General features: G+C 42.1%; 1 protein-coding gene across 1 annotated transcript in view; it reads left to right on the top strand.

Annotated features, from left to right (window-relative positions):
* The window catches only part of mthfd1l (methylenetetrahydrofolate dehydrogenase (NADP+ dependent) 1 like), a 140751-nt gene that overhangs the window by 34546 nt on the left and 93582 nt on the right, over nt 1-12623 (top strand). Inside the window, exons 13-15 of the mRNA XM_048536079.2 lie at nt 6042-6088; nt 6584-6691; nt 6817-6891. Coding sequence (XP_048392036.2) covers nt 6042-6088; nt 6584-6691; nt 6817-6891 — 230 coding nt within the window. The remainder of the gene's footprint in view (nt 1-6041; nt 6089-6583; nt 6692-6816; nt 6892-12623) is intronic.

Here is a 12623-nt window from a genome sequence, read left to right as displayed (position 1 = left end):
ATCAGATTAACGTGGAATTGTTCCATCACCAGATGGCCATGAATGATTCAAGTCTGAGTAATACAACTCAAGTAGCAGTTTCTTTGGATGATCTTCTGCTTACCTTTGTGTCTGGAGAGTCTTGCTTTTGAAGATACTGCTGTGGTTCTGTTGGTTCATAAATAAGTTCGCTGTTTTACTGTGAAAAGTAAAGTTGATGCTTATTATCTCAGCAGCATCTACATTGCCTGAGTTTTAGAACTTCATTTTGTAATGCATTCTTGTTGAAAGTTGTAGTTTCAAGATTGTTCCAGAGACTTGACTGACACTTCCAGCTCAGACAGAGGGAACGCTGAACAGTCATAAGTGGCATCTTGTTGATGAGGTGTCAAACCAAAGCCAAAACCACAACTACTCCCTCAGGTGGACCGAAAAGATCCCATGCATCATTTGAAAATGATCAGTGGTGTTTGCTGTAGTAGTTTGAGTAATATTTGTGCTTTGCCCAAAAGAGATCATGTAATTTCTTTATTTACTGTATGAGGGAACTTGTTCTTTGTAAATTGGCTGCTTTGTTTTCATTTCTTAATTCAGTCATGGGACGTGGGTGTTGCTGGCTGGCCAGCATTTATTATCCATCCCTAGTTGCCCTTGGCAAGGTAGTGATGAGTTGTCTTTTTGAACTGCTGCAGTCTATGTTTTGTGATAGACCCACAATACTGATAGGGAGGAATTTCCCAGCGACAGCGAAGGAATGCTGATACATTTCCTAGTCAGGACAGTGAGTGGCTTGGAGGGGAACTTGCAGGTGCTGATGTTCCCATTTAGCTTCTGCCTTTGTTCTCCTAGAAGAAGGTTGTAGGTTTCAAAAGGGCTATCTGAAGATTTTTGGCAAATTTCTGTAGGGCTTCATGCACATGATACACACTGCTATGTAGGACTATTCAAGTAGGCTGCTTTGTCCTTGATAATGTCAAACTTCTTGTGTGTTATTGGAGCTGCACTCATCCAGGCAAATGGGGAGTATTCCATCGCACTGCTTACTTGGCTTTGTAGATAGTGGACAGACTTTGGGGAGTCAGGAGGTGTTATTTGCTGCAGGATTCCTAGCCTCTGACCTACTCTTGTAGCCACTGTGTTTGTGCTGAGTCCAGTTGAGTTCCTTGTCAATGGTAACCCTCATGATGTTGACAGGGGATTTCAGTGAGCTGTGGTGAGGTACTTTTTGTTTATACATCCTACAAAAAAAGAGTGAATACATCACAAGCTGATCAACATTTATTGCCGGTCCCTAGTTGCCTTTGAAAAGGTGGTGGTAGCTGCTTTCTTAAACCACTACAGCGCACTGCTGTGGATTTACCCATAATGCATTTTGGGCGGAAATTTCAGGATATTGACCCAGCGACAGTGAAGGAATGGTGATATATTTCCAAGTCAGCATGGTGAGGGGCTTGGAAGGGAACTTGTGTCTGTGGTGTTTCCATGCATCTGCTGTCCTTGTCCTTCTAGATAGAAGTGCTCGTGGGTTTGGAAGGTGCAGTCTGATGATTTTTGAATTTCTGCAGTGCATCATGTAGATAGTACACCCTGCTATTACTGTCAGTGGTGGAAGCTTTTGGATGAAGTGCCAATCAAGCACACTACTTTATCCTGAAAGGTGTTAAGCTTCTTGTGTTGTTCAGCTGCACCCATCTAGGCAAATTGGGAGTATTCCATCACGTTACTGACTTGTGCCTTGCAGATGATGGAATATTGGGGAATCAAGAAGTGAGTTACTCATGGCAGTATTCCTAGTCTCTGACCTGTTCTTGTAGCCACTGTTTGTGGTGAGTCCATTTGAGTTTCTGGTCAATGGCTATCCCCAGGATGTTGACAGTGGGGGATTCAGTGATGGTAACATTATTGAATGTCATGGGACAGTGGTTAGATTGCTTCGTATTGGTGATGTTCATAGCCTAGTATTTGTATGGCATGAATGTTACTTGCTACTTGTCAACCCAAGCCTGGCTATTGTCCAGATCTTGTTGCGTTTGAATGTGGACTGCTTCATATTTAAGTAGTTGTGAATGCATCTCCTCAGTGAACATCCCCAATTCTAACCATAAGATGGAGGGAAGATGATTGAATCAGTTGAAGATGATCAGGTCTAGGATGTTACCCTGAGGAACTCCTACAGTGATGTCCTAGAGCTGAGATGACTGACCTCCAACAACCATGGCTAGCTTCCTCTCTACCGGGTATGAGTCCGATCAGCAGAGAGTTGCCCCATTATACCCATTGATTTCAGTTTTCTTAAGCCTCCTTGCTGCCCACTAAGTCAAATGCAACCTCGATGTCAAGGACTATCATTCTCTCCTCTGGAATTCAGCTTTTTTTATGTCTGTGTTTGAACCAAGGCTGTAATGAGGTCAGAAGTTGAATATCTCTGTCTCGGGCAGAACACAAAACGGATGTCACTGAGCAGGTCACTGCCCAGCAGGTGATGTTTGATTGCACTGCTGATGATACCTTCCATCCCTTTACTGGTAACCAAAGTAGACTGACGGAGTGGTAATTGACTGGGTTGGATTTGTCTTGATTTTTATGTACAGGTCATACCTGGGCAATTTTCCACATTGTTGGGTGGTTGCCATTGTTTTAACTTTACAACTGGAAGAGCCTGGTTATTGGAGCAGCAAGGTCTAGAGCGCAGTCTTTAGCCATATTGCTGGAATGTTGTCAGGGCCAATAGACTTCATGCTATCCAATGCCTCCAATTGTTTCTTGATATCACGTGGAATGTATCGAATTGGCTGATGACTGGTATCTGTAATGCTGTAGACCACGAGAGAAGGCTAAGAATGATCATCCACTAGGCACTTATGGCTGAAGATTGCTACAAATGCCTCAGTCTTATCTTTTGCACTGATATGCAGAGTTCTTCCATTATTGAGGGTGGGGATATTTGAGGAACCAACTCCTCCAGTGAGTTGTTTAATTGCCTGTGATTATTCATGACTGGACGTGGCAGGACTACAGAGTTTAGATCTGATCTGTTGGGGATTGCTAAATTTTGTCACGTGCTGCTTAGGTTGTTTGGCATGCAAGTAATCCTGTTTGGTAGCTTCACCTGGTTGATACCTCATTTTCAGGTATGCTTGGTACTGTTCTTGGCATGTTCTCCTGCTCTGTCCATTGAACCGAGGGTAATCCCCTGGTTTGATGGTAATGGTTGAAAGGGGAATATGCTGGGCCATGAGTTATAGATTGGGTTGGAGTGCAATTCTGCTTCTTTTGATGGCCAACAGCGCCTCACAGATGTGCAGTTTTGAGTTGCTGGATCTGTTCAAAGTCTGTCCCATTTTGGCCAGTGATAGTGCTACACAACATGACGGAAGTTATTCTCAATGTTGAGGTGGGGCTTCATCTCCCCAAGGACTGTGTGGTTGTCAATCTGAAGAATACCGCAGAGGCATCTGCACCTGGCAGATTGGTAAGGATGAGGTCAAGTGTGTTTTTCCCTTTTGGTTCCTTCACCGCCTGCTGCAGACCCAATCTAGCAGCTGTGTCCTTTAGGATCCAACCAGCTTGATTAGTAGTACTGTTGCTGAGCCATTCTTGGTGATGGACATCAAAATCACGCATTCGGAGTACATTCAGAACCATTCTTGATTACTCCTCCATGTTGAGCAACACTTGGAGGATCAGTTCATCAGCCAAGGGAGGATGGTATGTGGTAATCAGTAGGCGGTTTCCTTGCCCATGCTTAACCTGAAGCTGAGACTTCATGGGATCCCAGGGTTCAATGTTGAGGACCCCAGAGCAACTCCCTCCTAACTGTATATAACATCTGCTGCGTCTGTCCTGCTGGTAGGACAAGATATAATCAGGGATGGAGATGCTGATGTCTGGGACATTGTCTGGAAGGGATGATTCCATGAAAATGACTGTCAGACTGTTGCTTAACTGGCCTGTGAAACAGCTCTCCTAATTTTGGCACTATCCCTCAAATGTTAGTCAGGAGAACTTTGCAGAGTCCACAGGACTGTTTCTCCCCTTGCCTTATCAGCTGTCTGGGTGTGTTCTGTCTGATTAAATTTCTTTGAGACTTTGTACCAATTGAGAATCAACTACATTGCTGGTTCTGGAGTCACGTGTAGGCCAGACCAGGTGAGAATGGCAGATTTCCTCCCCTGATGGACATTAATCCATCAGATGGATTTTTCTGCCAATTGATATGGTTTCATGGTTATCAGTAGATTCTTAATTCCAGGTTTTTTTTTGTCTATTATTGAATCAGATTCCATCATCTGCCATGGGTCCCCAGAACATTAGCTGAGTTTCTGGATTAATAGTCTAGTGATAATGCCATGAGGTCATTGCCTCCCCTGCAGGACTATCTACAAGATGGTTATTGCCTGGCATTTGTGTGGTGCAAATGTTCTAATATACTCCTACATTATAGATGTATAGTCAAGTTATGGACAGACCACCTTTTGAATCTCTATAGCAATTTGATAGAAATGACTAGGGTAGCTGAGTCAGCAATGCTGATGGGTGCTCATGTCACGTGCAAGCCCGATTTGAGTAAGGATAGCAGGTTTGCTTTCCCAAAGGACTCTTGTGTTGCCAATGGATTTTCATGAGAATGTAACAGCTTCGTGATCGCTTTTACTGATACCATCTTTTCTTTCTAGATTCAAAAGTTGATTTAAAAACAGAAATTGCAGGAGAAACACAGTCAATCTAGTATCATCTGAATTAATGTTTTGTGCCAAGTGACTTTTTGTGAACTGCTACTAGCTTCATAAAGATGATATTTGTAATGGAGTAGGAGTTTGGAGGATATGGGGGAGGAGGAGGAGTAAACAAATAGGTGAATTTGCAGCTCAGAGAGAGAAAGTAGAGTTAGGTGCAGAAAGAATGGTTGATAGTAAGCTAGGGAAAGAGAAAAGTTGATAATGGGTACTAAGACTAGGTGAAAATGGGTTGGCTCTGCTGAAAGCTGCTCATGGCAGGGTTGGCAAGTGGTTTCGGGTGTGGGTAAAGAGTATGGAAGGTCATGTTCAGGCTCTAAAATTATTGATTTTGATATTAAGCCCTGAAAGCTGCACGATCCCTAGTTGGAAGATAAGATGCTGTTCTTCGAGATTGCAAAGCCTTGCTAGAGCACAGCAGCAGGCCTGAGACAGATATGTTGGTCAGGAAACAGTGGTGTGTTAAGTGGTAGACAACTGGAAGCTCGGGGCCGTTTTTAGGGACAGAGTACAGATGTTCTGCAAACGGGTCACCCAGCCTGAATTTCTTGTCTCCAGTGTAGAGAAGATTACATTGTGCCAGTGAACACTGGACTGGATTGAGTGAAGTGCTGGTAAGTCGCTGCTTCACCTGGAAGATGTGTCTGAAGCCTTGGACAGTGAGGTAGTAAATGGACAAGTGTCACACGCTCAACACAACCAACCCATTTTTACCTACTTATGGTCTCCATTGCCAATTTTCTTACTTCTCTTGCTCATTATCAACCAGCATTTTGTCTGCTAACTTTCTTTCTCCATCTCCGCTTATCTGCTTACTACTTTTATCCCCACCCCTGTTATCAACATAAATGTCACCTTTTCCTAGCTACTCTTGGTTCAGAAGAAGGATCCCTGGACGTGAAATGTTAACTCTTTCTATCCACAGATACTGCCAGACCTCCTGCGTTTCTCTAGGAATTTGTTTTTGTTTCAGATCTTAGCATCCTCAGTTCTTTCATTTATTTAAAAGTTGATGTTCTCTGTAAATCATTAATCCAGATAACTGGATTATTAGTTAAAACTAATTGTTTGCGTTAGATTATTGTCACCTATTTTGGATGACATGGTGTTCTGGCTAATATGGTCCTTTGGCATTTCGCTTTTGTTCTGGTAATACCGTTAAGTCTCCGGAGAATGGTTTGAATCCATAACTTTTGACGAGTGCACTATGAAGTGAAGATTTACAGTTCAACCAATTAATGTTATGATTCTACTGCCTTGTTATTAAAAATGTGGGAACCTGTATTGAAATTCAATATAACTGAAGCAATGATTGTCTTTGAACAGGTGGAGCTGCAGGAGGTGGATATGCTCAGGTCATCCCTATGGAGGAGGTAAAAGAACAGAAATTATAACCATTTTCATTGCTCATTAACTGGTGTCATCCTTTACTCAGTTGTGGAAAAATAGATTTCTACACAGTGTATAGAATTGGCAACATACAAGTTGGCTATTAGACCGAATCGAACAATGCTACTGTTTATCTGTACTTCACTTCTCCTTAATAACAGACAGTTGTTTCCCTTGCTCCTATCTAGCTTCCTTTTAAGTGTATTTGTTATGTCTCCTCCATCACACCATAGCAAGTTCTATGTTTTTGTCAATCTCTTAATTTCTGGTGAATTTCTTTGATCCTTTCATGTACTTTTTCATGCTTATGTACCGAATACTAGGTTTTGCAATTGATGGGAGTTGATTCGGAACACATGATCCAATCTGTGCAAAAATGAACCTAGTTAACTTTGACTGTTTAACTCAATATTTCTGTTCATTATATTAAAATTGACTTCCAATATGTATTTTGATCAGATTTGTTTTTCACATTGCAGTTTAACCTTCATCTAACTGGGGACATCCATGCAATTACAGCTGCCAATAACTTGTTGGCCGCAGCTATAGATGCTAGAATTTTGCATGAAGGCGGTCAGTCAGACCAGGTGAGCTAGGGGATTGGCTTTCTTTGTTCAACATAGATTTTGACTTGATATTTAGGAGTTATAATGTTTAGATTTCCAGTACTAAGTTTAAGACAATTAGGTGTTAATTTCTGTCATCTCTTCAGGCTTTGTATAATCGTTTGGTTCCCACTGTAAATGGAAAGAGAAGTTTTTCTCCCATCCAGCTCGCTCGGTTAACAGTAAGTAAAGCATGTTGTTTAATTTTCAGTGGTTACTCCAAGTTTTTTACTTTTAGTTTATTCTGTTCTGCAATCTACCATGGAACTGTTTATACCATTTCCTATAACGGTTTAAATTGCAAAGATTATGTATAGGCTGGGTTTTTATTCTCTTGAATTTAGAAGATTGAAGGCAATCTATTTGCAGTGTTACAAGGTGGTCCGAGGGTATTTCCTCCGGTGACAATGCCGAGGAGAAGTGAGGGTAAAATTAAAATTTGATGCGGATGTCACAAAGGACTTCATCATTTTAAATTTAAAAAAAAACTGAGCAAGTCTATGACTCTTACCCCCAAAAAGGCAGTTGTTACTGGGAGTTATTTGAAAATGTAAAACCCAAGGCTTGCTTGATTGACTGTTTATTGAGTACAGCTGTTAGGATTGTAAGTCCAATTTAGATTAAGGTTTAGAATTGAACAGTGAAGTCCGTTTGAGGGACTCCGTGATCATTTGCTGCTTCTATTATTTCACACCTTGGAATTGTTTTTACTTATCTATGAGATTAGGCTAATACTTATTGCCCATCATTAATTTCCTTTTGGAAGTAATGATAAAGTGGCCTTCTTAAACTGCTGCATTCCGTATGGTGTTAATATACCTAGGGTGCTGTTAGAGAGGGATTTCTAGGACTTTGATCCAATGACAATGAAAGAAAGTACATATAATTTCAACTCAAGATGGTGCATAGCTTGGAGGGGAACTTTCATGTGGTAGTCTCTCCATTTGCCTACAGCCCTTGCCCTTTTAGGTGATAGAAGTTGTGTTTCAGAAAGATTCTGAAGAACCTGGGTGAGTTGTTGCAGTGCCTCTTTTATAACTGGTAAATACTGTTGTCATTGCACATTGGTGATGGAGGATTGAATGTTGAAGGTATTAGGTGAGGTGCCAGTCAAGTCAACATGCTTTTTCCTGGATAGGGTTGAGCATTTTGAGTGTGGTCGAAGCTGTGCTCATTCAAACAAATGAAGACTATTCTGTCTTACTCTGGCTAGTATCTTGTAGATTTAAACTTTTGGAATCAGGAGATGAGTTACGTGCAGCAGATTTCTCAGCCTTTGATCTCCTGTCAGTGTCGTCTTATTTCCAAGGCTGGTTCAGTTCACCATCTGGTCGGAGGCAATCTCTGAATGTTAACCCCAAAGTATCAATAATGAGGGATTCTGTGATGGTCATGTCATTGAATATCACGATTTCTGTTGGTGATGGACATTGACTGGCACTTTGATAACATGCATGCTATTTGTCAAGTATCAAACCCGATCTGAATGTTTGCCAGATCTTTTAGTTGCACATGTGATGCCTCAGATGCTGAAGCAGTCCAAGTGGTGTTAAACATTATACAATCATCAGCAAACATCCTCCCCTTTGCCCTTGTTATGGAGAGAATGTCATTGATGAGGCAACTGAGGATGTTTGGGCTGAAGGCACAATCCTAAACATGTACTGTGAGGTCCTTTTGGCTGAGATAATTGGCCTCCAACAATAAAAGTCATCTTCATCTTCAACCAGTAAGAGTTTCCTCCTCAGTTCCCATTGATATCACCTATTGCAATGGCTCCTTGATATTAATGACAGGTACCCGCTTTTCCCCTCTGGATTTCAGTTCTTTTGTCACTGTTTGGATCGAGCCTATAATGAGGTTAGGAGTTTCGTGGTTCTGCTGTAGCCCACACTGAGCATCAGCGAGCAGGAAATTGTTGAGTGAATGCCCCTTGATAACACTATTTGATAACACTAATTCAACATTTACTGAGAATAGGCATGGTAATTGACCAGATTAAATTTGTCCTGCTTTTTTGTGCACAAGGTTTATTTGGGCAAATGTACCCATGGTTGGTTAGATGAAAGTGTTGTAGCTGTACTGCAATGGCTTGGCCAGGAGCAAGATTACTTCTTCAGTACTACTATTGGAGTGACATCCGTCTTCTTCATTACCAACTGTCTGTCCAATTTCTGTGGAATCTCAAATTTCCCACTCACTCCCAATATTTTAAGTTTGCATAACCAATATATGCCACAGCAACAAGAGGCACAGAACTGAACTCTGTGGATCTCCAGTGCTTTCCGTTTCCAAAAACATTTTTAGACCATTATGCTTTGTTTCCTTTCACCTGAGCCAGTTTTTAATCAAATTGCCACATTCCTCTGTGTTCCATGCACTTTTTGCAGTTTGATATGTTGGATCTTGTCAAATATCTTATTAAAATTCATGTAGCCAGCATCCATAACACTACTCCCATCAATCCTCCTGGATCATTCCTCAAAAAATTCAATTAAATTTGGAAGACAGGACCTTTCCTTAACAAAACCATGCTGACTATTTTGGATCCATCAGATCCTCTCCGAGTAACAATCTTGCCTTTCAATATCGATCTCAGTAATTTGTCTACCCCTGAGGTCAGACTGACTGGTCTATAATTGTTTGGCCTGTCCCTTGCACCCTTTTTAAATTATGATACGTCAAACAAGTCATTGCAAGCAGGTTCTCCCACATTAGAGGTGAGTAAAATAATGCATATTCCCTCGTATAAGGGAATAATTAAATTTGTTCCCACACACTTACTTAATTCATTTTCCATATTTTAAAAAAATTTGTTCAGCTGGCAATTCATAAAACTGATCCTGGAAGATTTTGACCAACTGCAAAGATTTTTTTGAATTTCTGTATTTGCTTGACATGGATGAATCCCATGAAAGGCTTGTTAAGTAGTCCTTTGTGAATTTGCTGTCAGATAAATTGTCTGATAGATAATGCCCTGTGTGTTGTTTCTTTTAGTGCTTGTGAATTAAACTGAATTGATTTTTTTTTTGCCCTAGGAAGGAAATATTGTTCTTGGAATGGATACACCATATATTCAGCACAATAGTAAAAATGAAAAGAACAGTTAGAAGTCAGAAACAAAATCAGAAATCGCTGGAAAAGCTCCATAGCTCTGGCAGCACCTGTGAAGAGAAATCAATTGACGTTTTGGCTCCACAATGGGTGGAAATAGACTCCATAGAGAGAGGAGTTGGAAAAACAAAGGAGTGGATCAGTCAAGGAGATTGTATAGCTGCTAATGGGGTGTAACAGTGTGGAGCTGGAGGAAGACAGCAGGCCAGGCAGCATAAAAGGGGCAGGAAAGCTGACGTTTTGGGACTGGATTCTTCAGAAGAAGGTCCCGACCTGAAGAGTCAGCTTTCCTACTCCTCTTTTGCTGCCTGGCCTGTTGTGTTCCTCCAGCTCCACACCTTGTTAGCTCAGACTCCAGCATTGGCAGTTCTTATAATCTATGAGCTAGTAATGGGGACTATTGACGCTGGGTTGTGTGTAATAGCAGACCATTACCAATCGTTTGGGAGCACATTGCTGCAGCCGAACTGAATCTGTACTGAAAACAGCAAATGCTGGAGATCACAGTGGGCCTGGCAGCATTCATGGAGAGAGAGCAAACTAACATTTCGAGTCTGGATGACTCTTCATCAGACTTGAAGTGAAGCGTGGAAGGCGCAGCATTTATACTGTAGATTGGGGTGGTTGTTTGGACTGCTAGGGGTGAAAGGATGTTAATAGCTCAGATTAAGTTACAACAGACTGGACTCAAATTGAGTTCAACATCTTCATACTGTGAATTGACTCCCGTGCCTTCCCTTTCTTTTCGCTTTACTTGTTACATTCTCTGTCATCATGACCTCTCTCCCCTTCCCCTAATCCCAGAGGGCCTGTCTGTTCTTTCAATCTGGCAGTTGGACACACCATTGTTCTGCTGTTCTCACATGGATGTTGCCTGACCTGTTGTGATCTCCAGCATTTGTTGTTTTCAGTCCACCTATCGTTTACTCCTTACCTCTGTCTTCTGCGCAAAAACCAACATTTTTCCTCGCTACCATCAGTTCTGAGGAAAGGTCTGGATCTGAAACGTTAATTCTGATTTCTCTCCTCAGATGCTGCTAGAGCTGCTGAGTTTTTCCAGCACAATGGTAACGTGGGCTTGAAGGATTATAGTGGTAGCACGCAGAATATGAGTTGGTATTCCCTTGAGCATAGGAACTTTAGAAGTGATTTAATGGTGTTTCAAATGACCAAAACAGCTGCTGAGTTAGGTAGGGAGATTGATTCATCCCATGGTAGGCCAGAACAGTGAGGTGTACAACCTTCAAGGTGTCCTTCAAGGAATACTTTCTGCAAAAAGCTGTTGAATGTTATCACTTGAAAGTTTGAAGGATTCCTGTTAGATATGCACGTTATGGTATCTGGAAGCAAGATGAATAACTAGGTCGTTTTGGTCATGCAATGTACCTTAAAGACCATCGTACACTGGCTCTAACCTCTGTATAATTATTAAGTGCTTTGAGAGGCTGGTCATGGCCCACATCAACTGTAGTCTCCCAGTCTGCCTTGAGCCCCTACTATTCACCTACCAATGTAACAGATTCACAGCAGACACCATTTTCTTAGCCCTGCACTCATCCCGGGAACATCTGGATAACAAGGACTCCTACATCAGACTCCTGTTCATCAACTACAGCTCCGCCTTCTACATGATTATTCTCTCCAGACTGATCTCAAAACTCCGAGACCTCCGTCTCAGTGACACTCTGAAACTTGAATACAGACTAGGCTAGGATGTGGAGACTCATGACCTGTGCCTATGTGACTAGCTGCAGCTAGGAGCAACAGTCTGACGAATGCTCTTGGTCATGAGCCTCCATATCCTAGCCTAGCCTGTATTCAAGTTTCAGACTCTCATCAGCTCTGCCCTATGCACCTGCATGCTCAGCTTTCTGACCCACAGACTGTGTAATCAGTGAAGATAGATAATTGCACCTCCTCCTTGATAACACTCAATACTGGAGCTCCCCAAGATGCATCCTCCATTCCTTACTGTACTCCCTGAACACCACGGTTCTGTTGCCAAATTCTGATACAAGTTTGCTGACTACATCACTGTGGTAGGATGAATATCTGACTACATCACCGTGCTAGTATGAAAATCTAACATCAACAAGTCAGACTACAGAAGAGAGAGGGAGGGCTTGGAGACATGGTACAATGAACATCCTCTCTCTCAATGTTGGCAAAGCTAAAGAGCTGATCATTGACTTAAGAAAAGGAGAACGTGCCCTCATCTATATTAGTAGAGCTGAAGGTTGAGAGGATGGAGAGCATCAAGTTCCTAGGAGTGACGATACTGACAAGCTGTCTGGACATCCTGCATAGATGCAACAGTCAAGAAGGCACAACAATGCTGCCTCTTCCTCAGGCAGCTGAGGAAATTTGGCATGTCCACAAGGACCCTCGCCAACTTCTGCAGATGCACCACTGAACGCATACTGCCTAGCTGCAGAATGGTGTGGTGTGGCAACTACTCTGCTCAGGACTGTAAGAAACTGAAAGTTGTTTGCACAGCCTGGACCATCACAAAAGTTAGCCTTCCATCCATGGACTCCATTTACACAGCGTGTTGCCACAGAAAGGCTGCCAACATCATCAAAGATCCATCGCACCATGGTAATGCTATCCTACAACCTCTTCCATTAGGCAGAAGATACAGAAGCTTGAACACATACCCCTAATGGTTCAGGAAGCGCTGCCTTCTGGCCGTTATTAGATTGATGAATGGCCTCTCTCTCCCTAACTTCAAATAGTGCTGATTTCGCTAATGTTGATCTTACCTAGCACATGCTGTGTGCAACGTAACCTATATGCCTCT

The sequence above is a fragment of the Stegostoma tigrinum genome, chromosome 9 (genome assembly GCF_030684315.1).
Source record: "Stegostoma tigrinum isolate sSteTig4 chromosome 9, sSteTig4.hap1, whole genome shotgun sequence".
Taxonomy (NCBI): Eukaryota; Metazoa; Chordata; class Chondrichthyes; order Orectolobiformes; family Stegostomatidae; genus Stegostoma; species Stegostoma tigrinum.
The sequence above is the reverse complement of the archived record's forward strand: the minus strand, read 5'-3'. Positions and strand labels throughout refer to the sequence as shown.